The sequence below is a fragment of the Zootoca vivipara genome, chromosome 17 (genome assembly GCF_963506605.1).
Source record: "Zootoca vivipara chromosome 17, rZooViv1.1, whole genome shotgun sequence".
Lineage (NCBI taxonomy): Eukaryota > Metazoa > Chordata > Lepidosauria > Squamata > Lacertidae > Zootoca > Zootoca vivipara.
The window spans coordinates 1,561,203-1,589,135 of record NC_083292.1 but is presented as its reverse complement, the minus strand read 5'-3'; the positions used below and the strand labels follow the sequence as shown (position 1 = coordinate 1,589,135).

The following is a 27,933-nucleotide window of genomic DNA, read 5'->3' as shown; positions in this document are numbered from 1 at the left end:
TGGTAAAATGTGGGCTAGACAATGCTACCATTCAGTGGATTTGTAGCTGGCTTACTGACCGAACCCAAAGGGTGCTCATCAATGGCTCCTTCTCATCCTGGAGAGTAGTGACTAGTGGGGTGCCACAGGGTTCTGTCTTGGGCCCAGTCTTGTTCAACATCTTTATCAATGACTTGGATGATGGGCTTGAGGGAATCCTGAGCAAGTTTGCAGATGACACCAAATTGGGAGGGGTGGCTAACACCCCAGAGGACAGGATCACACTTCAGAATGACCTTAACAGATTAGACAACTGGGCCAAAGCAAACAAGATGAATTTTAACAAGGAGAAATGTAAAGTACTACACTTGGGCAAAAAAAATGAAAGGCACAAATACAGGATGGGAGACACCTGGCTTGAGAGCAGTACATGTGAAAAGGATCTAGGAGTTTTGGTTGACCACAAACTTGACATGAGTCAGCAGTGTGATGCAGCAGCTAAAAAAGCCAATGCAATTCTGGGCTGCATCAATAGGAGTATAGCATCTAGATTAAGGGAAGTAATAGTACCACTGTATTCTGCTCTGGTCAGACCTCACCTGGAGTATTGTGTCCAGTTCTGGGAACCACAGTTCAAGAAGGATACTGATAAGCTGGAACGTGTCCAGAAGAGGGCAACCAAAATGGTCAAAGGCCTGGAAACGATGCCTTATGAGGAACGGCTTAGGGAGCTGGGTATGTTTAGCCTGGAGAAGAGAAGGTTAAGGGGTGATATGATAACCATGTTCAAATATATAAAAGGATGTCATATAAAGGAGGGAGAAAGGTTGTTTTCTGCTGCTCCAGAGAAGCGGACACGGAGCAACGGATTCAAACTACAAGAAAGAAAATTCCACCTAAACATTAGGAAGAACTTCCTGACAGTAAGAGCTGTTCGGCAGTGGAATTTGCTGCCAAGGAGTGTGGTGGAGTCTCCTTCTTTGGAGGTCTTTAAGCAGAGGCTTGACAGCCATCTGTCAGGAATGCTTTGATGGTGTTTCCTGCTTGGCAGGGGGTTGGACTGGATGGCCCTTGTGGTCTCTTCCAACTCTATGATTCTATGATTCTATGATTCTATGATCTGGCTGGGTTTCCCCAGCCACTCTGGGTGGCTTCCAGCAGAATATTAAAATACAATGGTTCATCAGATATTAAAAGCTTCCCTAAACAGGGCTGCCTTCAGATGTCTTCTAAAAATCCGGTGGTTGTTTATTTCTTTGACACCTTGTAAAGTTAAAGCACATGCTACATATTGTTTCCCATGCAGGATACAATTTACTTTTTGGAAGGAATGTATGAAAATAACCAAAGGTAAGTTTGCACTTTAATAAAATACAATAGAAAGCTGCTGCTTTATTTTTGATGGTTATCAAAGCTCTTTTTTTAACCACACGCTCATTTCTAGGGCATCAGACCATCCAGTCTCACTTCTGGTATTGAGATGCTTAACTGAAGCCTTGCCTGAGAACAGGTACACATATATTTTGGCTTCTACTACTGCTTATGTATAAAATTTGGTACTTGTGATATGACTGAGCCAAAGTTCATGTGTCATAAGTCTCATTAACTTCAACGGGAAAGAGTTAAACATATGCTTAACATTACAATCCTATAAGTTTCCACTCAGAAGTAAGTCCTATTGAGTTAATTGCAGACTCATTTTCCCAATAAGAAGAAAAATGGATCTCCAGGTGGAAATCCCTAATGGTAAATGAAATGGGCTTTGGACCAAAAAACCTCTGAAATCAGTTTCTTTACATCTAAGAGAATAATCAGTAAAATGCACCTCTTTCCTGTCTGAATGTCACATAATTTCAGCTACCACAGCGGCTTGCTGGAGAGGGCGTGAGGAGGTTTGGTCATATTTCCTTATGTGGTGGTCCTGTAAGGCAGTTCAACCCTTCTGGTCCTCAGTTATTTAATTGTAGAATTGTAAAGCTGGAAGGAACCCCTAGGGTCATCTAGTCCAACTCCCTGCAATGAAGGAATCACAACTAAAGCATCTATGACAAATGGTAATCCAACCTCTGCTTAAAAACCTCCAAGGAAAGAGTACACCATCCTTCAAGGGAGTCTGTTCCACCGTCAGAAAGTTCTTCCTGATGTTAAGTCAGAATCTTCCTTCTTATAACTTGAAACCATTAATTTGTGTCCTATCCTCCAGAGCAGGAGAAAACTAGCCTGCTGCATCTTCCTTGTGGCAGCCCATTACATATTTGAAGATGGCTATCGTATCTCCTCTTTTCCTGGCTTGACAAACCCTGCTCCCTCAGTTAGTTAGTTTAGTTAGTATACCAGCCTGTGCCTGTAGATCTCAGGGTGGTTGACAACATAAAATTACAATATAACCCCCCCACCCCCCACAGAATACATAATAAAAATAAGAACAAAAACAAGTCAACTCCCACTCTTTATTTATCCCCCTCCCCAAGGTTGTGATCATGTAACTAAAGTGAGTGTAAGTAATTAGATGAATAGACTTAACTGGCTATAACCATGTTTATAACAGCACTTCATTTTCTCCCCCTTTTTAGACTGAGCCGCTTACTTCACAAGCACAAATTTACTGAAGCTGAGAATTTTGCTGTTCAATTTGGACTGGATGTTGAGGTAAAGGGCTTTGTCTGCAAATCGTACCTCATCACTTACTGCCAGCTGCAAAACCACAATGAAATACATAGACAAGGAAGCTCTCTCTGGTAGCTTCTATGCCTACTCATTCCAGTTACCCACTATAGCAGGAGTTTTAAATGTAAATGTCAAAATTGTTAATGGAGGCAAGGGGCTGTTAAAGAATAAACAAATGTTCTGCAAATTTTACTCTGACAATACTAGACAAGCCTGCTACCCTGAAAACAAGATTTTTCCCCCAAAGGGTAAATAATGTATTATGTGTGTGTTTAAAAAAACAACAGAACGTTTACAAAGTGAAAATGATCTCTATTTTGGAGAGATTGGCTTCAGAGTCTGTTGCCGGAGATTGCCAGTCAGCCTGGCTAGAACTTGTGGCTCAAGCTAAAGAAACCCTGGATAAAATAAAGGTATGGATTTATCCTACTATATTTCTTTATTTAAAAGCATTTTGATACCACTTTATATACAAAATATCTAAGTGGCCTACAACATAGAATGCACTGTAGCAATCGAGTCTCGTGGCTACTGATAGCCAGGATATCCCTTTCAATGAGCTATTGTAGGCATATCAGCCAAAGGGACAACTAGGACCTCCAATGACCAGTGATGGATCCATGAGTACTCCCACACTATGCTCCAGTTCCTTCAGAGGGTGTGCAATTCTGTCTATACAGGCAATTCACCTGTTTTCTGGATCCAAGTACCTCTCACCCACAGGACCTCATCTGACCAGGATTCAACTGCAGTTTATTAGCCCTTACCATGTTCAGAGCCTATACCACTACATCTGATTTAGATGTTCTGTGGAGAAGTCATACTCTATGCATGTCTTGTGCATGCGTATCTGTAGTTCTTGCAGTAGATAATTTGCACATGGGTGTATGTGATAGGTTTTTCTTTTAAGCTGTTTAGAAGATAAGTTTATACTTGGTTGTGGTTTTTGTGGTTTTAATTGTTTCTCCTTCTAAATAGGATAACCAGTTTGTGACTGAGTACTGCATAAATACACCGTGGCCAATATATGAAAGTGCTCGGGAAATGCTGAACTATGCTAGAAGCAGGGTAGGTTTTGATAGGTGCTTTCACACATCCTACTCGGCTAGGGCCTTGGGAGACCCATCTTGGAGGAAGAGGTGTGTGGGACCCCATGGAGAACCGAAGCTTAGCTGAGGGCCTGGAAGAACCTGCTGCAGTTCTAAAGCAGTGTAAAGTACCTAGTGTCACCTGGGTCACTGACAAACCTCGCCAGCCACAATACTGGCTTTGCCTCGAACCCTGATTCTTTTCGCTCACCTGAACCTTAAGAGTGAAGATGTCAGAGCATCTGGTGGGAAGCCCCAGAGTCAGCCTGGCTGCCAGGAGGCATTATCACCAGGTGTCTCTGTAGGATTAAGTCACTTTGGATGAAGGAGTCAAAAATCGCAGCTGAGAGCAATGGCCCAGCAGATGACCAAGAAGGGCAGGGGCTGGCAGTGAGATTCTCAGGTGGGTTAATAGTTGTTTACTGAGTTCCTTTGACCAGTTCCCTCTAGAGCAGGCATCTCCAAACTTCGGCCCTCCAGATGTTTTGGACTACAATTCCCATCATCCCTGACCACTGGTCCTCTTAGCTAGGGATCATGGGAGTTGTAAGCCAAAACATCTGGAGGGCCGCAGTTTGGGGATGCCTGCTCTAGAGCTCTCTTGCACAGGCCCTGCTCCAGCACTAGATATTGTTCAGACATCCAGAGCCAAACCTAATTTACAGCTACCCATGTAGATTTTTTTTTGTTACATTGTTTGCATTGGACTGCAAGTTAATTTAGCATTTATCATTTCAGATCCTGAAGAGAAATGACAAAACTGTTGCCCCTTTCTTGACTGGGGACCCAGCATCTCTTACAAAGGTAATGAAAATCAAACTATCCTAGACTTTTAAATTATCACGGGGTGTGGGTGAAATGAGGAACTGGGAAGAGAACCTTGGCCTCTACACTCTGGCTTGGCTCTAGCAAGTGTATAGAAGCTGTGGGGCAGGGCACTGATATGTCTTCTTGCCAAGGGCACAAGGGAGTGTAGGTATGCTTCTGACTCAAGCACTGCATTCATGTACAGAGGGAAGCACTTAAATTTATTTTAATACATTTCTGCTCTACTTTTTAGGGCAAACCTTCACAAGGTAGTTTATAATGAGAATAGTAATGAAACAATTAATGAATAACATAGTAAATAATAAGAAAATTCCTTCAGTAGCACCTTAAAGACCAACTAAGTTTATATTTTGGTATGAGCTTTCGTGTGCATGCACACTTCTTCAGATACACACATAGTAAATAATAGCAACATATAAAAGCTGTTTTCCAACTGGATGAAAAGGCTTAGGTGTTCATTTTGTATTGTTTTTCAAGTTTTTCCAGTCATTTTCTGTGCTTTTCAAAATAGTTTTAGCTGTTTTTGTGATATGTCTGTAAATCAACTTGAGGTGATATGTAAAATGTGATTAATAATTTTAAAAATGGCTCCCCAATAATTTTTTTTGGCAGAATTAAAGCAAAAGCCCCTCTGGGATCTGCTGATAATGCCACAAGATGTGAGCAAGTGGCGTTTTCAGAGGAGGAGATTCCAGAAATGGCTAAAAAGGCTCAGCCCATCCCTGATACCCCCCAACCTAATTTTGCACAGTGGAATACTGAGTTGGCAGTTCTGAAGAATCTGTCAGTCTATTGTCAGATCTCTTGTTAAATGTGCATTAAATCAGTGGGTTTCCCCCCATCCAGGTGATGAAGGCACAAGCAAAGCTAACTACATTTTGTGGAGCATTTGGATCAGAGATGTTCAGGTCTATCTTGTTTTTTTCTTGTGTTGATTTTGGGTTTGTGCATGTGTAAATTATAACATTTTCTAGAATCTATATATATATACAGTGGTGCCTTGCTAGACAAATTTAATTCGTTCCACGAAAAATTCGTCTAGCGAATCCCATACGAATGCATTGATTTTTTTTTTGGATTTTTTTTGCCCATAGGAATGCATTAATTGAATTTCAATGCATTCTTATGGGAAACCGCGATTCGCTAGACAAATTTTTCATAAAACAAATTCGTCTAGCGAGGCAACCTCCACTCGAAAAATCCTTTCGTTAAGCGGAAATTTCGTTAAACAGGGCATTCGTTAAGCGAGGCACCACTGTAAATGTAAAAAGGGCATGTGGGTGTATTTCCACTTTTCTCCAAAACCGCTTGACTGATTCCGTTCAAATTTGGACACAATGTCACATGCGAATGTGAGAGTAATCTTATAAAGTTTGCTAAGACAGATGTCAAACCTACGCCAGGTAAAACCCCCAAAAACCCGTATTCCAGAACACACAACTCACCCAAACGTGCATGCTGGGAAAAGAATCAGGTTGCAAACCATCGCTACAGTGGTACTACACCTATAGAACCTTCCCTCTCAACAGCACCTCAGCTGCCGTTTACATACTAGGCCGAAGCCTTTACAGATTAGGCCGAATGGAGGTACTGACTCGCCTGGGTGGGTGTTGGGGGGAGGAGGGGACAGGATAGGTCAGGACACGGTGGGACCAGTCACAGGGATGAGCCGGGGGTGGGGGGAAGAGGGGTTGTGATACGTCATGGGATGGGACAGGTTGGGGGGAATCACAGGGAAAAGCCTGGGGGGGAGGGGGCGGGCTATGTCATGGATCGACACAGGGTGGTAGCAGTCACAGGGATTAGCCACGGCAATGCGTGGCAGGGCCAGCTAGTGTTGTATATTAACTGTAGTAACTTCTGATTTTTTTTTCTATTTTGTAAGACTAGAGAAGACAAAAATGGGGATTTGAATTTTTAAAAATCCTATTAAGATTTATATACCACCCTTAATCATACGATCTCAGGGCAGTTCACAGAATAAAATACAGGCTAAAAAGAAGTAAACAAGTAGATCAAAACAGCAAAACAATACTCCCCTTTCCACAGACACATTTAAAAGGCTGTAAAATATTAATCAGCCAAAGGCCTGGTTGAAGAGGAAGGTTTTCACATGGCTTCTGAAAATATATAATGAAGGCGTTAGGTGAACCAATGTGTGAAATAAGTTTTTTCTTCTATATTTTCCTTATTTTCCTGTTGTAATCCAACATTCTCTTCGGCGACCCTTCACTTTCGTTTTCCGCACAGACAATTCTCAGTGCGTCACAGCCAAGACAAAGGGAGACTGGCCCTCCGCCATTAGCACCAGGCAGATATCCAAACTTTGCTTCTTTGATCTCATTCCAGCTGCTAACGAGCTACTGCTTCAACAAGAACACCATTACTCCCATCATAAATTCTTTTATCATTCCATTAAGAGTTTTGACTCTGAAAATTTGACTACAATTTTGGCAATTTTGTAGTTAAACTATGACCATAATGATAGCAAGATATTCTTTTAATCCCACTTGCATTTTCAAACAATCAGGCAGTCAGTCTTTCGCGGGGAATTTGCCAAATAAAACAGCAGATGCAAAATATATCAAAAAGAATAATGGAGGCTCACCCCCCCCCTTCGTTCTGACATACTAGTCCAATTGCGATGATAATCCTTCTCCAGGTCAAATCCTTGGCACCCAGTGGCTGAATCAGTTAGCAGAGTGCTTTATCTCCCCTAGTTCAGAGCATGCCTTAATTAAGTCCAAATTTCATCTTAAAAAGCAGGTGTCCTCTGCTCATGGTGACAACTTTGGAGAGTTGCCGAAAACATGTGGTGCATTGCACCCAGTGCCCCCTGCGCCCTCTTCCTTCTGGATGGGGAGCAGGTATTGGATGAACTGCTGGTGGAGCTGCCCCCCCCCAGCCCTCCCATATTATCCTTGATTAATCGCATGGAAAGGCGTGATGTAATGAAAATTGTAGTGGGTGCAGCCGTTCACCATGGCAGCCAGACAGGAAGTGTTCATAATTCATGTTTTGAATTATAAGCAAGGCTCAGCCAGCAGAGTTCCATGGTAATTTGATTTTTCATTTTTTTCTTGTGTCATCTAATCCAAAACCTCTTGGGTTGGTTACAGAAGTTAAAAGCTGAATACATTTTTGGAGGAAGAATCTTCTGTAGCTTAATTGCACCTTTGTTTTCGTATTTGTAATTTGTTTTTGTTGGGCTATGGTTTAATGTTCAATTTTTGTTCTAGTGGAACTGCTTGGTTTGAATTTCTGAACAATGAGGACCTTTTCAGGGACATCCTTTTACAGATAAAAGGAGGAAATCTCATGTCTGCACAGTACCTCTGGCTAAGGCATCAGGTAAATGGTTTTGGATATTTCCAGTGGTCAGCACCACCCTCTGTACTTACCACACTCCTCCCCACTGCTGTAATTATAAATAATAATAATAATAATAATAATAATAATAATAATAATAATAATAATAATTTTATACCCCGCCCATCTGGCCGGGCCTCCCCAGCCACTCTGGGCAGCTTCCAATAGAAATATTAAAATACAATAATTTATTAAACATTAAAAGCTGCCTTTTAATTTGTTGTTGTTTAGTCGTTTAGTCGTGTCCGACTCTTCGTGACCCCATGGACCATAGCACGCCAGGCACTCCTGCCTTTTAATTTATTAAACATTAAAACATTAGGGTTGCCTTCAGATGTCCTCTAAAAGTCTGGTAGTTGTTTTTCTCTTTGACATCTGGTGGGAGGGCATTGTTTGACCAAACTGCGGGAGGCAGTGCAAGACAGGAGTGCCTGGCATGCTATGGTCCATGGGGTCACGAAGAGTCGGACACGACTAAACGACTAAACAACAACAACAACAACAACGGGAGGGCATTCCACAGGGCGGGTGCCACTACTGAGAAGGCCCTCTGCCTGGTTCCCTGTAACTTGGCTTCTCGCAGCGAGGGAACTGCCAGAAGGCCCTCGGCGCTGGACCTCAGTGTCTGGGCAGAACGATGGAGGTGGAGACGCTCCTTCAGGTATACTGGACCGAGGCCGTTTAGGGCTTTAAAGGTCAACACCAACACTTTGAATTGTGCTCGGAAACGTACTGGGAGCCAATGTAGGTCTTTCAAGACCGGTGTTATGTGGTCTCGGCGGCCGCTCCCAGTCACCAGTCTAGCTGCCGCATTCTGGATTAATTGGAGTTTCTGGGTCACCTTCAAAGGTAGCCCCACGTAGAGCGCATTGCAGTACTCCAAGCGAAAGATAACTAGAGCATGCACCACTCTGGCAAGACAGTCTGCAGGCAGGTAGGGTATCAGCCTGCGTACCAGATGGAGCTGATAAACAGCTGCCCTGGATACAGAACTGACCTGCACCTCCATGGACAGCTGAGAGTCCAAAATGACTCCCAGGCTGCGCACCTGGTCCTTCAGGGACACAGTTACCCCATTCAGGACCAGGGAGTCCTCCACTCCTGCCTGCCTCCTGTCCCCCACAAACAGTACTTCTGTCTTGTCAGGATTCAGCCTCAATCTGTTAGCCGCCATCCAACCTCCAATCGCCTCCAGACACTCACACAGGACCTTCACCGCCTTCACTGGTTCTGATTTGAAAGAGAGGTAGAGCTGGGTATCATCCGCATACTGATGAACACCGAGCCCAAACCCCCTGATGATCTCTGCCAGCGGCTGCATATAGATATTAAAAAGCATGGGGAAGAGGACGGAACCCTGAGGCACCCCACAAGTGAGAGCCCAGGGGTCTGAGCACTCATCCACCGCCACCACTTTCTGAACACAGCCCAGGAGGAAGGAGCGGAACCACTGTATGACAGGATGTTATGGTCGATGGTGTCAAAAGCCGCTGAGAGATCCAGCAGAACTAGGAAACAACTTTCACCTTTGTCCCTAGCCCGCCGGAGATCATCAACCAAGGCAGTTTCAGACCCATGATGAGGCCTGAATCCCGACTGGAAGGGATCCAAATGGTCCGCTTCTTCCAGGCGTGCCTGGAGTTGTTCAGCAACCACTCGCTCAATCACCTTGCCCAAGAATGGAAGATTTGAGACTGGGCAATAGTTGGCCATATTGGCCGCATCTAAAGATGGTTTTTTAAGAAGCGGTTTAATAACCGCTTCTTTCAGCGGGTGTGGGAAGGCTCCGTCACAGAGAGAAGCATTCACCAACCCGCAAAGCCCATCGCCCAGCCCTTCCTGGCTCGTTTTTATGAGCCAGGATGGGCAAGGATCAAGGAGACAGGTGGTTGGTTTCACTCGTCCAAGCAGCCTGTCCACATCCTCGGAGGTAACAGATTGAAATTGATCCCATGCAATTTGACTAGACAGGACTCTAGCACTCCCTCGCCCCGGCCCTGCTCCCACGGTGGAGTCTACCTCTTCCCGAATCTGAGTGACTTTATCTGCAAAATCATTGCAGGAGATCATGTGGCCCGTGCTGGGCCCCGATGGAGCAGGTGGTTCCTCTAAATTGCGAACCATCTGAAAGAGTCTCCTGCTGCTGTTTTCTGCAGATGCAATAGAGGCGGTGAAGAAAGTCTTCTTCGCTGTCGCTACCGACACTGAGCTCTAACCCGTGTCCGGTCAGCTTCAGAGCCAGACAGTCAATAGCCCTGGTTAACTCCCCATCCAGCGGGCCACCAGCTATTTCTTGTTGCTGAAGTATCTATAACTCTGTGTAATACCTTGCTACATACGTTACCTGATCTTGGCTGCAGCTCCTCAAGAGATCTTACTACTCCACCGCATGTCCATTAGATTGGCTTGTATCCCCTTTTTATGATACAAAGGTAGCAGGACTGGCAAAATCCTCTGCCTGATGCCTCAGAGAGCTGCGGTCAGAGTTCACCATACTGAGCCACATGGACCTGATAGTCTTTGATTTAGGAAAGCAGCTGCGTATAATCACAAGCCATTCACTAACTACCACAGTTATTGGTCTGATGGTTGTGAAAATCTCTTTCCTTTTCTCCAGGAAGACTTCGAAAGTGACTTTAATGTGAAAATGCTGGAGAAGTTGCTTAATGCAATCCCTACAACAGTTTCCCTCAAAGAACTCTGCCTGTGGTTTAAGGATGTTATCATTCCTTTTGTAAGGCGTGTTGTACCCAAAGGACAGGTAGGGTCTAATGGGAGACAAGGGGATCCTTATAAAATATGGGTAAAGAACCAACATCTCAGGAGCCACATGTAGTCCTTGGTCTAATTCCATGTTCTCTGATTCTGCCTGGCACTGGCATGCAGTCCCTAAGGCGGGTGGGGAGATTTCTCATCCTCTGTCTTTATAAGATCTCAGTTGGTGAATAGGCAGATGCACTGATTTGTTTATTTTTAAGCCCTGGTAAAGGTGGAGATAGAGCAGGTTGCACAACTGTTGTGATAGAAAGCAGTTGCAATACATTTGTCCAAATACTTCTTAATATTTAAAGGACATTGAAGTAAAGTTGATACCTGTCAGGTTTTTAAAGTACGGTACTAAATTTAGCATACAAAATTATGGAAAAGAATGTTAATTGAAAGTGGATTACATTTTTTTTAAATGCCCTATGTCAAGGTCAGATGTGGATACCCAAATCAAAACACATAATACATTTTGTGTGTGCACCCTGGTGCTAGATGCATTTTTCACAAGACAAAATAGTGTGAAAGCTACGATGGTCATCTGGGCATGCTCTTCTGTATGCTTTGCTTCTACCTGGTGTGTTAGTGGAAAAGCAGAAGAGAACTACTTCTGTTTTGGTGCTCAGGCGATTGAACTCACGGCTCTGGGTAATCCATCTCTGCTAGGGATAGGGGTTGTGAAATTACCTGATTTGCCGTTCTCATACCTATTGGAACAGAGGTACTTGGAGTCGTCTACATATCAATGAATTTCTTACAGCTTATCTAAGGGCACATTTTTTTCTTAAATCTTTTTTCATTTTCAAGCTGCCTATAGCAGCTAGCAAGCACAGCACTGAGTGAAATACCTTTTTAAATGATCCAGGTAGCAGCTGTACATCATAATATATGACCTGTTACTGGGGAATTGTATAGAGAAAAAGATGGCTGCTTAGGTATAAGCGGGTAACTACCTTTTCCTATACAATGTCCATGGTAGCTAAGTAGGTGTGGCCTGATGACAAGTTCTAGTGCTCTCTCATGCAAGGGACCATCATGTAAAAGCACTGGATATATATAGTATATAGACTAGATGACCCTCATGGTCTCTTCCGACTCTACAGTTTTATGATATTCCCTCTCTCTCTGTGTCGCACTCTCTCATCTGGTTTGATCCTTATCTTCCAGAAAAAAATAGCAAAGTGGCTGGAACAAAAAGCACGAAACCTTGAGTTAACGGACAAGGTAACGTAGTAATTCTCCTGTAAAATCCTGCATATTGCCTCTCTCCAAAAATGTCACTAATGTTTCATCTTTCAAAACAGGCCAACTGGCCAGAAAATGGACTTGAAATGGCACAGGTGTTTTTTATCAGCAAAGATCCAGGTGAAATTGGATCTGCATCATCCTGGCATGGAGTTTCTTTGGTAAGGATTCTGCTTTCATGAAACCCATGTTTGGGAAAGTGTGAGCCTACACTTGTGCAGGTGCACATGTGTTTAGAATTTGAGGGAGGGGCAGCATATTCTTAATTTATCCTGTTAAGCAAATCGCCACATTGCATTTATTTTAATTAGTGAAAATTTTTGAAAGCACATAATTTTCCAGAATTTTGTATTTTTCCTTTTATAGTTTTGTTACAGGTGAAACTTGAAAAATTAACTATTGTCAAAAAGTTCATTTATTTCAGTAATTCAACTTAAAAGGTGAAACCAATATAGGAGATAGACTCATGACATGCAAAGCGAGATATGTCAAGCCTTTATTTGTTGTAATTGTGATGATTATGGCGTACAGCTGAAGAAAACCCCAAATTCACAATCTCAGAAAATTAGAATATTAAATGAAATCAATAAAACAAGGATTGCAAATGGAACAATATTGGACCTCTGAAAAGCAGAAGCATGCATATGTACTCAGTACTTGGTTTGGGCCCCTTTTGCAGCAATTACTGCCTCAATGCGGCATGGCATGGATGCTATCAGCCTGTGGCACTGCTGAGGTGTTAGGGAAGACCAGGATGCTTCAGTAGCGGCCTTCAGCTCTTCTGCTTTGCTCGGTCTCATGTCTCTCATCTTTTTCTTGGCAATGCCCCATAGATTCTCTATGGGGTTCAGGTCAGACGAGTTTGCTGGCCAATCAAGCACAGTAATCCTATGGGCATTGAACCAGGTTTTGGTACTTTTGGCAGTGTGGGCAGGTGCCAAATGCTTCTGGAAAATGAAGTCAGCATCCCCATAAAGCTTGTCTGCGGAAGGAAGCATGAAGTACTCCCAAAATCTCCTGGTAGACGGTTGCGTTGACCCTGGACTTAATGAAGCACGGTGGACCAACACCAGCAGATGAGATGGCTCCCCAAATCAACACAGACTGTGGGAACTTCACACTGGACTTCAAGCATCTGGCATTGTGTGCCTCTCCATTCTTCCTCCAGACTCTGGGTCCTTAGTTTCCAAATGAGATGCAAAAGTTGCTCTCATTAGAAAATAGGACTTGGGACTACTGAGCAACAGACCAGTTCATTTTTTCTTTAGCCCGGGTAAGATGCTTCTGACGTTGTTTCTTGTTCAGGAGCGGCTTGACAAAAGAAATACGACATTTGAAGCCCATCTCCAGGATCCGTTTGTGTGTGGTGGCTCTTGATGCACTAACTCCAGCCTCAGTCCACTCCTTGTGAAAGTCTCCAACACGTTTGAGTGGTCTTTTCCTAACAATCCTCTGCAGGCTGCGGTCATCCCTGTTGCGTGTGCAACTTTTTCTTCCACACTTTCCCCTTCCACATAACTTTCCATTAATGTGCTTTGATACAGCACTTTGGGAACATCCAACTTCTTTTGCAATTACCTTTTGAGGCTTTCCCTCCTTATGGAGGGTCTCAATGATGGCTTTCTGCACAACTGTCAGGTCAGCAGCCTTTCCCATGATTGTGATTCCTACTGCAGCAGACTGAAAGACCATTTAAAGGCTCAGGAACCCTTTGCAGGTGTTATGGATTGAGTAGCTAAACACTATTCTAATTTTCTGAGATTGTGAATTGGGGGTTTTCTTCAGCTGTACGCCATAATCACAATTGCAACAAATAAAGGCTTGACATATCTCGCTTTGCATGTCATGAGTCTATCTCCTATATTGGTTTCACCTTTTAAGTTGAATTACTGAAATAAATGAACTTTTCGACGATATTCTAATTTTTCAAGTTTCACCTGTAAGTGCAGAAGGATAATTTTTATGCAGGGAAATTTCACTGTTGATTTGTGTTTCAGGACAATGATGGTGAGGAGGTACTTGGTTTAGCAGAATTAGTCAGTGCTCTACAGGGCTTGGTGGACCTCTATAAGAAATACAACTGCAGGCTGGCCCTCTGCGACTTTGAAAAGGTACAGTAAATTTGTGGCATTAAATCTCTGTGTAGATGGTGCCTGTGTGTGTGTTTTTGTAAAAAGAATGAAGAATTACTGTTACATTTAATTTATTAATGGGATTCTATGCCACTGAGTCAAGATGGTTCACATGTAAGATCATTAAAAACACAATAACAATAAATACATACAAAACAAGACTAAAATCCTAACAGTCCAGCTGGGGAAGCCTATCAGAACAAAAATGTCTTCAGTGCAGATAGTGGGTTTTATCTCAACAAAAATGCTATTCTGTGGAAGATGGGCAGCAGCACTAAAAGCATGCTCCAAGTGACTGTGGAGTGCCCAGGCTTCTGAGATCTTTGACACTTCAGGAGAAACTCTCCCATTGGCTGCAGCAATTTACTGAGTGTATAAGGCAGGCATCCCCAAACTTCAGCCCTCCAGATGTTTTGGACTACAACTCCCATCATCCCTGACCACTGGTCCTCTTAGCTAGGGATCATGGGAGTTGTAGGCCAAAACATCTGGAGGGCTGCGGTTTTGGGATGCCTGTTATAAGGGATAATGAGGTCTCTCAATTACCAATCCCTTGAACTTGGCTTGGTAGCAGCCTGGAAGCCACTGCAAATTCCCCAAGCAAGGTGTTACATGCTGGTGGTAGTTTGCCCTTGGAAGCAACTTAGCTGTAATGTCCTGCACCAGCTGCAGCCTCCAGAAAAATTATCTCTGAAAAGCCATTAGAAGAGCCAGTGTGGCTAGAATATTGGATTCAGATGAAGGAACTGGAATCTGAATCACTGCTTCCCATGAGATACACTGGATGATTTTAAGCCATGGAAATTCTTAGCCTCATCTACCGCAAAGGTTGTTGTGAGGATATGATCTGATAGAGCCTGCTGGATCAGGAAGAGCCTGCTGGATCAGGCCAGTGGCCCATCTAGACCAGCAGCCTGTTCTCACAATGGCCAACCAGAAGCATGCAGGAAACCCATAAGCAGGATCTAGGTAAAAGGGCATTCTCCCCTCCTGTGGTTTCTGGCAACTGGTATTCTAAAGCATCACTGTCTCTGATTGTGGAGGCAGAGCATAGCCATAATCGGCTAGGAGCCATTTAGCCCTCTCCTGCATGAATTTGCCCAATCCTCTTTTAAAGCCATCCAAACTGATGGCTATTCTCCTGTGCGAGTGATGCATTCATTGAAAGAAGGGTGGGATGTAAATGTGAGGAGTAAATTGGAACAGATGGAGTGGGCTGCTTTGAATGGATAGTTTGGTTTAAGTAGTCATGTATTAACGGACAAACTTTGGTTTTTATTAATATTTTATTGAATTTTACTTTTGTTTACATCAATACCTCAAGTATAATCATAACAAAAAACACATAAGGTGAAATAAAAAGGTGGTGAGGAGAAAGGCCAGATTTCATAGCCCCCCCCCCATTTACTGGTGGGTCAAAATAAAAAAGAAAGACTTGGAACCAAAATACTTGAAGGAGAGCTCCTGCTCCCATTGTCCTGACTGGAGGTTAAGATCTAGGGAGATCTTCCTTGGTGTTCTACCTCAGGAGTTGGGCTGAGCGATATATGGTTTTCAGCATCACAATATATCACCAGCTAAATATCACGACATCTAGATATATATCTGCGGTGGCTGAGGGCCTTGCTGGGCCTCCCTGCGGGGGCAGAGGGTCCCGCCATACCTCCACGCAGTGGCAATGGGTGCACTGCGCTTCCCTGTAGCAGCAGAGGGCCTTGACGAGGCTTCCTGCGGTGGTGGAAGGTCTTAAGATGTAAGAAAGTAGTAGATTTAATAAAAACATTACATAAACTCCCATGTATTGTATTTAATATATTTTCAGCTAATTTAAGAGTAGTTTAAGTGATTTACTGCTTCCCTACTCAGAAGTCTAAAGTGGAATCTGTGCTTGAATAAGCTCCACTGAGTTCAACTAAACCAGGGGTGTCCAAACTTTTTTCAAAGAGGGCCAGATTTTTAGGATTGAAGTTGTTGAGCTTTTTTAAGGATCCCCCCCAAGCTTTTAAGCTTTTTTTACGATTGAAGTTGTTCAGCTTTTTTTTTTAGCCCAAAGTTTATGATTGAAGTAATTTTGATTAAAGTTATTTTTTTGGGGGGGGATGCTCACCCCCAGTTGTTGCTCTTTGAGGGATAGATAGGCAGGCAAGAGCGGCTGCAAGAGGATTTCAAAGAGGGAGAGCGAGCTGTTGCAAGGGCCTGCAGGCGGGTGGGCAGGAGAGCGAGCCACATGGCGAGCCGCTGCAAGAGCCTGTGGGCGGGAGAGCGAGCCGCACGCAGAGCGCCTGCGCAAGCTGGCCAGTGGCCGGAAAAGAGAGCAGGGCGCATGCGTGATCTGATGGGTGGGTGGTTCCAAGAGCCGCATGGTGAGCGCCGACTGGCGGACGAGCGAGCAAGCTGCACCGCATAACCACCCAGTGGGAACGCTGCCCACTCCCCCACCCCACTCCCAACTGCCTCTGGGGCTGGATTAAACCAACCGGCCGGATTTGGCCCGGGGGCCAGACTTTGGACATGCCTGAATTAAACGTACTTCTACTTTCTTGGGTGTAAGCCCCATTGAATTCAGTAGGGCTTGCTTGTGAGTAGACATGTATTTGCTTGCACTCCTTACTGAAAAACACCCTCCCCGTCATTCTCACGCAGCACCCAACCTCCCATTTCATCATAAGGCAGCCAAGTAAATCTTCTCCCCTCCATTACCTCCCCCCCGAAGCCCCCCCCAATCTTCACCCCACCTATCTCTTCCTTTTTATCAAAGGGAGGGAGAGAAGGGAAGCAAGCTTTCATTTAAATGAAAAAACACCCTTTTTAATTTGTAGGAAAGCTACAAGTATTTAGGGGGAACCAACAACATAAACACCACCAGGAAATAAAAATAAAAACTCTTCCCCCTTTTTCCCCACTGATGATGCTTCCTCATGAAGTGCTTTCCAGTTCTTTGTTTAAGTTCTTTTTTGTCCAGCCGTGGGCGGTTCCTCCTGTATTGTTAGCAGGCTCTGCATAATTAGCTGAGCTCTAAGTGGAAAGATACCAGTGAAGCTGAAAGAGTTTGGTGGTTTCTGTGAGGGCTTATCATCATTAGGGGGGGGGGGGAGGGAGAGAGCAAACAAAGCTGGAGACAACATGCCTGCAAATTATCTGCAAAGCAGGGCTACCCCTTGGGAAGCTGTTAAGTCTCCACCTTTTGTTCACTGGTGTATTGCCTTGTTGAAACACGTAACAATGTTATTTCAATACCAGTATTCAACTATATGGCAATTTATCGCACAGCCCCACTCAGGAGCTAGCTGTTACACAGTGACTCAGAGTAGCTCCCTGGTTGTTGTTTACAGTGGTACCTTGGTTTATGAACACAATTGGTTCCGGAAGTCTGTTCATGAACTGAAGCGTTCATAAACTGAAGCGAGCTTTCCCATTGAAAATAATGGAAAGTGGATTAATCTGTTCCAGACAGTCCGTGGAGTACTTAAACTGAAGCGTTCATAAACTGAAGCGAACTTTCCCATTGAAAGTAATGGAAAATGAATTAATCCGTTCCAGATGGGTCCGCGGCGTTCGTAAACCGAAAATTCATAAACCGAGGTGTTCATAAACCAAGGTTCCACTGTATTAGATTCATATGCCCCGCTTTATCACAGGATCTCAGGGCAGTTCACAAGATAAAAATACATGGTGAAAGCACAAATAGTTAAAACAAAAACAACAAAATAATAACCCCCCCTCCACAGATGTATTTAAAAGGCTGTAGTATGTTAATCAGCTAAAGGTGTGATTGAGGAGGAACATTTTTGCCTAAATATATATAATGTAGGCACCAGATGAACGTCCACAAGCAGGGGGCCACTGCAGAAAGGGCCTACTCTTGTGTTTGTCACCCTCCAGACCTCACATGGAGGAGGCACATGAAGAATGACCTCAGATGATGAATGGGTTGATTTATATGGGGAGAGGCAGTTCTTGAGGTTCTGCGGTCCTGAGCCATATTGCTGGTTGTAGAATACCCTTCCGTTTGAGTTATGGCTTGTGCAGACTCGTTTGTTCCTGCATTTGGTTGTTGACACACTTTTGGAAATGTTTAGACATTAAAGATGGCTATTAGCTGGTGTTTTATCCTACTGTATTACAATTTTCATTCCATCGTATTAAAATTATAGTTCAATAAAAGACAATATAATTAATTAAAAACAATAAAAATGCAATTAACAATCAATATGAATATTTAGTGTGGATACACTGTGGACCATCTGAATGAAGCTCACAGACCACATTTTGGTAACCATGCTTTAGAGCAGAAGGTGGGTTATTGTATCACAATCAATGCTACATTCTGCTCATCTTGCTACATAGCTCGTTCTTCTATTGTTTTATTTTGTTTGTTTCATAGGAAAATGCAATTACGACTGTGTTTCGTATGTTTGATAAAGTACTTGCAGCAGAACTCATTCCAGCTACCTTAGAGAAGTATATCGAACCATACATGCAGCATCATAATCTGGAAAAAGATGAAATTCTTTTGCAGTACATAAAGGTATGCTCTTTTCTCTATTCAGTTTATAGTCAAAACCAAGGAATTATTGAAAGACTTTTTCAAATTAATTTATCAGGAGAGGTGGAATTAAAAATGATATGGGATGCAAGTAAGGCATTCATGCGAGGTATTTATATCCAACAATAAAGTAAAGTTAAAAAAGAAAGAGGATATAATCTGAATGTAATAAAGGGGAAATTTGAAGAAAGGGGAAAAGAATTGGCAAGAAACCAAGAAATCCCAAAGTAGCATCACAGATTAAAATTTTGTGAAATGAATTATCGGCATTAATGAGTTATGAGATTGAAAAGAAAATTAAATCGGCAAAACAGAGATCGTTTGAATCTGGAGGGAAAATTGGAAGATTGCTAGCATGACAGTTAAGGAAAAGACAAAATGAAAGAATAATTACGAATATTAAAAAATGGTGAGAAGAATTGGACAAGTAGAGAAGATATACATAAATGCTTCATTAATTATTATAGGAAATTATATAAAGGAGAAGAAATAAATAGAAACAAATTAGGAAATTATTTTAAATTAAACCAGATAAATGAAGAGGAAAAGGAAATGTTAACAGTCCAATATCATTACAAGAGATATATGAAATCATAGATAAACTCAAATTAGGGAAGTCCCAGGAACAGATGGCCTCTCTAACCAACATTATAAGATTTTTGAAGGAAGAATGGGGGGGGGATACCAAAAACTGGTTAATGAAATTTTAGAGGAATGAACATTTCCCAGGACCTGGGAATTCCGAAAGGAGATAAAAAGAATGATCAAGTGGAGAACTTTAGACCTATCTCGCTCCTAAACACGGATTATAAAATCTTTGCAGGAATTTTAGCAAGTCGATTAAAAAGAGTTTTAAACAGGATTATTGGGGCAGACCAACAAGGGTTCCTTCCGAAAAGGAAAATGAGCAGTAATTTGAGAATTCTGGTGGATCTAATAGAGTATCTTGACTGGAACCCCAGTCAAAAAGCAGCATTCATATTCTTGGACGCGGAGAAAGCATTCAGTAATCTGGTCCAAGAGAGATGACCCCCTTGTTGCTACTTCCATGAAATGAAATGGTCAGTGAGGCAATTGAAGAATTTATTGGACCTTACAGTTCCAAGAGATATTGGGGTAGTTTAAGTCTCCCATGATTACTATAGCTCTCCTTTTTGAATGTTTGTTAATGAAGGCATCATCCAAGTCCTCAGTCTGGCTTGGAGGTCTGTAGCAGCACCCACAGCAAGGCCACTTGCTCTTTCCCTATTCCACAGTTTTTACCCATATACTCTCAATCTTCCATGTTCCAAGTCATGGGTCTCTTCACAAGTGTAAATTTTATCCTTCTCCTTTTCCCTTCCTGCTTGATCTATTTCTTTTGAGCAGGTTGTACCTCTCAATTTCTTCCAGTCTCCTTACCAGATTTCAGTAACACTTTTTCCAAGGTAGGTGTGTGTAGGACTGCAGTCTAAAAACTGCATAGGAATTTTTATACTAATGAATGGCATTATACTTTTGCCATAACATTTTCAAAACTGTTTCTTAAAATACTATTTAGGACTTACTGGAGCGGTATTGTAAACAGTCGACCTCTGTCTTTGACACTACGTGGGAAGCAAAAGCCATCGCCATCTTGAGCTGCATGTCCAACATAGATGTGAGTACGACAAGTGTGCCAATGTTCCAATGATCCCTCTTTTCATATTGAAATGCATGCGGGATGAGAAATGCCTCTGGCTTGGAAAGAAGAAGCCAGTGGCACATTAGTCATAGGAATTTTCTTTTATAGTTGATCTTTGAAGGCGTGCTAGCAGTAACATACAGTGCTGTGGTTCCTTGGAATCCAGGAGTGGAACAGCTGGTTCAACAGTACCTGGGCATGGACCATGACAAGTAAGAGAACAAACACACTCTTAGCCTTTAAACACAAGGGGTAGCAAACATGATGCCCTCTGCAACTTCCATCGTCCTTTGGTCTTCACCAAGCTGGGACTGGTGAGAGTTGTGTAGTCCACAAGATCTGAAGACCACCAAGTTGACTACTTCTGCTCTAACACTTAGTGACTTCAGGAATTGTTCCTTGTTTGTTTGACTTAACTGCTCACTTTTCTCTTTGTTAAAGTTTGAAGACTATATAACATTAAAATAATCAGTGGGCCAACATTGATGGGTTGGGCCTCTTAAAGCCTCTCATAGCATTGGGCTGCCAGATACCCAACTGGATCATTATATTAAAATTCACTCAGTGCCCCCTTTGGGTAAACAGTATTGTAGTGCTGTTTAAAACACCTGCAAATGCATAATAATCTTTCACGCATGAGCTGTCTTTCGTGGTGAGAATGGCATTGCGATTGGCCAGCCATGTGTGTCAAGGGACCCTGCTGATGTGCGCATGGGGAGTTTCTTCATTTAAGGGGATTCCTGGGATCAATCAGGAGTCCCCCCCCCCCTCATAAGGAGGAACACTACATTCATACATCAGTAAACAGGCAATATCTTTTTTCTATTGTCAGTCCTTTAGTCCATCTAGCTAGCATTGTCTCCACTGACTAGCTGAGTTCTCTCCAAGCCCTGATGCCATTAGGGATGCCATGCCCAAATGTGGGGCCTCCTGTGTGCAAAACATGTACTCTGTCACTAAGCTGTGGGCCCTCACTGAATAGCTCACATACTCTTCTTGCTCTCAGCTGCTTAACTGGTTTAGTATCCTTACGCTTGCTCTCCCAGGACTGAACTTTTAATTGGGTGGGAAGGGAATTGAATTTTAATCCTGTCCCTGAATGTTGGTAGAACAGAAGCCATTTGGACTTATTTTTTCCCATTTCTTACACAGCTTAGCTGTGCAAAGACAGGAGTGAAAAGATGCTAGAGCAGCCTTAAGTTTTAGCTGTTTTTCATACTGGTAATTTTTGTGCCATTAGTACAGGGATGTTGAAGCTCAGGACAAGAGAAAAAATGTGGTCCTCCAGGCCTTGTGGTTCTCTCCAGACTATACTATCACTAAAGTTTGCCTAGTGGAAATGAGAGTTGGCCAGAGGGGAGAGTGCAGAAGCCCCCAACTTTTGCATGGCTACGGTAGTACATAGCTGATTGTCATTGCAGTTATTTGCTCTGCCCTGGCCCTGCCCATTGGTGGCATATGGTCTCATGAAGTATGTCCATGAGAAATGGTTCCCTGTCCTGGCATGGTTGTGAATAATTTATTTGTGAGAGGTGGAGGGAAGATGGCTTAAGTTGCAAATGGGGCAGAAACATATGGGGTTGGCCCTTTGGGGAGTGTTCTAGCTGCTTTGGCACAAACTTTTTAAAATTTGTGGTATTTCTGCAACTGAAACAGCTTATTAGATAGCTCTGCCAATTTGTCAGAAGCCGAAATGTAAGTGCAGGCACACTTTATCCGCAGGGTGAAGCTTTTGCAAGAAGGCTATAGGCTTATGGAAATGAAGAAACTTTTGCGGAGCTATGGAATAAGAGACACCAATCTTTTAAATGATAAACAAGTGATGATGGTAAGTGGGCCACTTTTTTGGTAAAATGTACAGAAATAAGTCCCAACCATTTGAGTTAAAGAAGGCTGTCAGGAGGACGCCCTACAGAGAGCCGCCCCCTGTCATCCTGACAAGCTCCTCACCCAGCGTCAGCACGAGCAGCGAGTCAGGAGAAGGGAATGAGGAAGTGAGCGGGGAGGAGAGAGGGCTCTTTCAGGTATCAGAGCCTCAGCGCCGCTATGAGAGAGGGCCAGGGGAGGAGTAGTCTGGAGAGATGGCAGAAAGGAGACCGTTCCCTCTGACGCCCGAATTGAGGCGCTCACCCACCCATAGGGCCAGGGGGAGGCACTTTGGGGTGCCCAGGCTTTTATGCTGGGTGAGAACCTGGAAGAAGCCATTGCGGGGTTCTGACTCGGACTAGGCAGTCACGTTTGCTGATATCTTTGCACTGTAAATAATATGCACAATAAAACTCTGAAAGACTAGACGGAGTGGAGCGTCTTTACTCAAGAGTAGCCGCAGACACCTCTGACAAAGTCTGTCATTGTTTGCAACATTACAGCCTTTGTTCATATGCCAGTTTTGGTTTATGCATATTAAAATGTAACTTTATATGCAAGATATTATGTTCTGTGATGAACTTGAATATATTATGTCAGGCTTCCTCAACTTTGGCCATCCAGATGTTTTGAGACTACAATTCCCATCATCCCTGACCACTGGTCCTGCTAGCTAGGGATCATGGGAGTTGTAGGCCAAAAAATCTGGAGGGCAGAGGTTGAGGAAGCCTGTATTATGTATTACAGTATAGTGTACTGATTTGTGTCTTTTTCCAGATGCTGGTAAAGTACATTCTACAACAAGACTCCACTACTTCTTTAGAAGATGCTTTGAAAATAGTAAATGCATTCATGTTGCCCACTGCAGATGTCTATGTCTGGAGGATTGTGCAACTTATTGATAAAGAAAAGGTGTGAACATACTCATTCTTTATCATTTTTTCCTTTAAATAGCCAAACTGTCCATTAGAAATACTTCATACAGGTATTTAATTATATTCGGTTATGTGCTCTACAGCAGCTAGCTGTTCTACAACAAGCAACTATTGTAGAAATAATTCACATAATTAACACAATCTTACTTAGTGGTCCGTAGCTCACTGGTAGAACACAGGTTTGATCCCTGATATCTCCGAGTAGGATTGAAACCCCCATGTTGCCAATCAGTATAGACAATACTGAACCAGATAGACCAAAGGGCTGACTTAATATAAGGCAGCTGCCTTTACTAGAATTTAACTAGTGCCACATTGCCAAAGGGGTCTCCAGATGTGTTTTTTTTAAAAAATTAAGGATTTATTGATTTACAAAAGTATGTGCAATGGCTCTTGTATTTTTTCCATGTATCATTTTTACAAATCAGTTTCAATCAATGTTGAGACATTGGGAAGAAAAAGGGGGAAAGAGGTGGACAGGGAGGGAAGGTGGATGGGGGTGGGGTCAGGTGTCAATGTTTCTATTTTATTTAATATATGTAGGGTTTGTTGTCAGCGTTGCTTGTGCAGGTTCTCTGTTGTTCGCTTGTGTTCCTTTGGTGGTGAGAGAGGTTGGGGTTGGCCTAGGGTGTGATTCATCATTTGGGGTTGGCTGTGGTGGTCTTTGTTTTCATGTGTGAATGGGGTGGGTGGGTGTTTTGGATCAAGTTAGCCATATTGATTTGTATGCTGTTGGTCAATTTTTGTCATTATCTTGTAGGGCTGTGTATATGATAAAGGGGATCCATACCGGGGTGAAGGCGTCTTCTCCTATTTGTCCCCATGTCAGTTTCAGCTTATTAGTTAATTTTTCTAGTAAGGCTGTTTCCCATACTATTTGGAACCATTGGTCCATGCTTATTCCTGATAGGTCTCTCCGGTGTCTGGTTATGATGTTTCTGGCTGCTGTAGGTGGGTTATGAGTTCTTTGTGGTGTAGGTGGGCATTATTGTCTTGGAAGATGTTTAGTAGGGTCAATTCTAGGGTGGTTTCTAGTACTTGCTTGGTTATTTTACTTATTTCTCGTATGATTGTTGTCCAGAATAGTTGGATTTTGGGGCATTCCCACCAAATGTGGAGGTATGTGCCTGTGGAGGTGCACCCTTTCCTTGTTGAGGTTCCTGGGCATATTAGTGCTAATTTTCTTGGTGTTAGGTACCACCTGTAGGTGAGTTTCAGAGTGAGTTCTTTTCTTTTCGCTGATATGGATTTAAAGGGGGGTTTAGACCACATTCTGGTCCATTGAGTGGGGTTAATCTCATACCCTATGTCATCCTCCCATTGTTTTTTTATTGCGTCATGGGGTTTTGGAGTAGTATTTTGTATATTGCGGATACCATCCCTCTGCCGTGTCCCTTGGTTGTTAGGAGGAGGTTTTCGAAGGTTGTCAGGGGCCTAGTTGCTGCTGATTTTACTACTGGGCTGTTTAAGAAGGCTGGTTTGCCAGGTTTTGATTTGGAGGTTTTGTGCTGCGTGGTGGTATAATGGGTGGTACGCCAGTGGGATTAGTGGGGCTGGGGTCCAGATGTGTTTTTTGAACAGCAGACCTCTGTGCCACATGGCAAACTGTTTGTGAACTGAACATAGAATTAATACACTTTTTGTATGCTTTCAGGGGGATGATATTATAAGTTTATTAAAAACACTGCCTCCTGCTGAAGCTATGCAAATTGCAGATAAAATGTTGATATGGGGAAGACTGACATTAGAGAAAGAAACAGATGACTCTGAAGAAAAGGTAACTTCCATGAAATTGACTGCTACTGATAATGTGTAAGTTATCCCCCAAGAGTGGTCAAACAAACATGTTCCCTGTTAAAAGGACAATGGTGTTCTCAAATGTTAACAGTTAAATCTTGCTCTTTAAGTAACTTGAGGTTGATAGGAGTATTCTCACATTTTCTTTTTCCTGTCCCCTCTCCACTGCCAACAGAAAATGCAGCTGTATATTAAAAAAATTATTGGGGAGATCCTTGAATTCCTACTTGGTTGTTGTCAGAAAGGTAAATCTTGCATTTATTGTGTTTTAGGTTTTTGTACTGTAGTAAACAATCCAATAACCATTCTTATTCACTCCAACCCACTCTTTTTTTCGGACAGAAAATATTTTGAAAAAAGAGGAATACGAAACAAACTTTAAATTGTTTAAAACTCTTGCAGCCTTACAGGTAAGGATCATAAGGCATTGAATTTATTTAATGTGCTTTCTAGATTGAGGTGAATGTAATTATTTAGAGGAAAAGTGTAATCATGTATGTGTATTTCTTTAAAATACCCACATTCATCATTCACATATATGTGAATTCATTTTCATATATATGTATATGATCAGTGCTTTTTTTCTAGAAAAATAGGTGCTGATACTCACCATGAAGTTTTTCCAGTAAGTGCCACACTTTAACAACCAACCCTTGAGTTTCAACCCTGAAAAAACAAGCACTGTATATTATTGAACCAAACCTCTTCACTTTCTAATTAGTATAGGATAGTAAAGGATTTGGGAGGTCCCTGAAGGGTTTTGGGAATGTCATTGCTCAGTAGTAAGATTGCAAGCTTTCATAGACATGGTTCCAGGTTCAACCTCCAGTACTTCACTAAAGCAGGGATGAGGAACATGTTGCTCTCCAGATGTTGCTGGACTACAGTTCCCATCTTCCCTGACCATTTGACATCTTGGGTGGGGCTGGAAGAAATTGGTGTCCTACAACATCTGCAGTGCCACAGGTTCCTCATCAAGGAGTCAAAGCATCTCTGATAGCAGGGCTTTTTGAGGGGGGAAACCCATACTTGGAGAATCACTGCTAGTCCCATAAGAGTCAGAATTGGATTTGATGGCACTCTATTCTGCACGCCTATGAGGTGGCTCATTTATTTTCTCAGTGGAGTGTGTGTTCACATTTCATCACCTATGAATGAACTGAGTGCAAGTATGTGTTTAGCACTGTAAATAAACACGGTTTCTATGGTTGTGAAGCTGGACATGAAGCTACGCAATTCTATTATTTCTCATTTTCATATTTTTCCTTTCACCCTTTTATTTTATCTTCTTGTTTAGGAGAATTTTAATACCTGTACTCTGGTCGGAAGTCATTGGAATCAGTTATTAGTATCTCAGCTCCTTGAGAAAATTGAAGGAAAAGAGTCCAGTTTACAAGATATCAGCATGAAGAAACAGTTGTCCCATGTGAAGCTTTACAAACTGCCTTTGCTTCTGCAGAGGAGCAAGCATGAGATGGCCTTAGAACTGGTTCTGAGAGAATTAGATGCTGGAAAAATTGAAGAGGCACTAAATATATGCAGGTTTAAAAAATGCATTTGGGCTTAGCCATTACCAGTCACTGTGCAATCTGAAGTTTTGCTTGCTATATTAACTAACTATATTAATTTGAGGTTATTTTTTGACATCTTACGTCTGTTTGTACTCACCTTAATCTTTTCCTTTAAAATTTTGTCCTTAAGAGATTTTCATGAAGATCATCCTAATGAACAAACAGGACAGTTGCTGTACTTAGCATGTCAAAAACTTTGTCATATGCTGGGTTCTAGTACTCTGATGGTTATGCCAAAAGGATTAAATCTTCCAGCTGTGATCAATGAAATGGCATGTCAAGCAGTTACTATTTGCAGTCCAGGTAATGAATAACATCACATGTTGTTATCTTCTGGGAAAAAATGGTTTCTTCCATTCATTTTTACATTAAATGAGTAACAGTTCTTAAAAATTGTTTGAGCGCTTGTATTTTTTTTTTAAAAAAGTTAAAATATATTTAAAACATTCACACTCTCTTCACAGATCTGATCTTAGATGCATTGGAGCTTTGCAAATACACCTCATTTGCCCATGAAATTTATGGAAAGTGCCAAATTGAGGACTATGGATTTATATCAAAAGTGGTAATGCAGAACAAAGTATTTGCTGTTCATGGCATCTTGCTCTTCAGTTTAATAATCAAAGTTGTCCCTGTTGTACTAAAATAAAAGCAGTAAGGATGTGTTTGGATGTTTTGTATAGCAATATTTTAATACAGAGGTGCCTCGGAAGACGAAAGTGATTCGTTCCACGAGTTGCTTCGTCTTGCAGTGATTTCATCTTGCGAAGCGCGGTTTGCGGCGGCAAAGAACAAAACAAAACAAACAACCAAACTGCTGCAAACATTTGTCTTGCGAAGCACAGCCATAGAAAACTTCGCCTTGCGAGTCACCAAAAACATCGCGAAACGCTTTCGTCTTGCGAGTTTTTCGTTGCGCGAGGCATTCGTCTTGCGAGGTACCACTGTACGTGACATTTCACACAGGACAGGGTCTTACCCCCAAGGACTTCCAGTAGAAGCAACAGAGGCAGGGGTAAACAGGAGGAGAATATGGATCCCCACTTAACCATTTTCAGCTGTGTGTTTGTGTGCTCAGAGCCCCACCCATTTTTAACCTTATGAACAAGAGCCAAGCGCAGGCGTTTTCACACACTGGTCTGATTCCTTTTTTCTGTTCCCCCTTCCAGCTTGGGAGGGACAGTTAAGGACCCAGCAAGATATCTGTGTCCTCCCTACTGCATTCATCTTGTTTTTCTTGTGGAGCTTTGACAAAAATGATAGCTAATTCTTTTTGTTTAGACAACCTATTTTGGAGCTGATAAAGACTCTTATGTAGAGTGGATGTTCAATGATGACTTTTTCACTGAAGATGGAGCAATTCTGGACCTGCCCTCTGTGCTGCCTTCTGCATATGAAATTGCTACATCTCTAGTGACCCAAGCAGGTAATCTTCGGTGGTTTAAACTTATTTCCACTGTCTTTTCTCATATGAACTACTGTTT

At 42.5% G+C, this 27,933-nt stretch overlaps 1 protein-coding gene across 4 annotated transcripts in view; it reads left to right on the top strand.

The window, feature by feature from the left end:
* The window catches only part of KNTC1 (kinetochore associated 1), an 85,206-nt gene that overhangs the window by 20,625 nt on the left and 36,648 nt on the right, over nucleotides 1-27,933 (top strand). For all 4 annotated transcript variants that reach the window (XM_060269573.1, XM_060269574.1, XM_060269572.1 and 1 more), the window contains 24 exons: nucleotides 1,286-1,329; nucleotides 1,424-1,489; nucleotides 2,553-2,628; nucleotides 2,934-3,059; nucleotides 3,625-3,714; nucleotides 4,473-4,538; nucleotides 5,409-5,470; nucleotides 7,802-7,913; nucleotides 10,549-10,692; nucleotides 11,862-11,918; nucleotides 11,999-12,100; nucleotides 13,937-14,050; nucleotides 18,456-18,599; nucleotides 20,158-20,256; nucleotides 20,389-20,492; nucleotides 22,003-22,108; nucleotides 22,924-23,058; nucleotides 24,736-24,858; nucleotides 25,054-25,123; nucleotides 25,221-25,288; nucleotides 26,176-26,420; nucleotides 26,580-26,752; nucleotides 26,914-27,014; nucleotides 27,731-27,875. In XM_060269573.1, coding sequence (XP_060125556.1) covers nucleotides 1,286-1,329; nucleotides 1,424-1,489; nucleotides 2,553-2,628; nucleotides 2,934-3,059; nucleotides 3,625-3,714; nucleotides 4,473-4,538; nucleotides 5,409-5,470; nucleotides 7,802-7,913; nucleotides 10,549-10,692; nucleotides 11,862-11,918; nucleotides 11,999-12,100; nucleotides 13,937-14,050; nucleotides 18,456-18,599; nucleotides 20,158-20,256; nucleotides 20,389-20,492; nucleotides 22,003-22,108; nucleotides 22,924-23,058; nucleotides 24,736-24,858; nucleotides 25,054-25,123; nucleotides 25,221-25,288; nucleotides 26,176-26,420; nucleotides 26,580-26,752; nucleotides 26,914-27,014; nucleotides 27,731-27,875 — 2,572 coding nt within the window. The remainder of the gene's footprint in view (nucleotides 1-1,285; nucleotides 1,330-1,423; nucleotides 1,490-2,552; nucleotides 2,629-2,933; nucleotides 3,060-3,624; nucleotides 3,715-4,472; nucleotides 4,539-5,408; nucleotides 5,471-7,801; nucleotides 7,914-10,548; nucleotides 10,693-11,861; nucleotides 11,919-11,998; nucleotides 12,101-13,936; nucleotides 14,051-18,455; nucleotides 18,600-20,157; nucleotides 20,257-20,388; nucleotides 20,493-22,002; nucleotides 22,109-22,923; nucleotides 23,059-24,735; nucleotides 24,859-25,053; nucleotides 25,124-25,220; nucleotides 25,289-26,175; nucleotides 26,421-26,579; nucleotides 26,753-26,913; nucleotides 27,015-27,730; nucleotides 27,876-27,933) is intronic.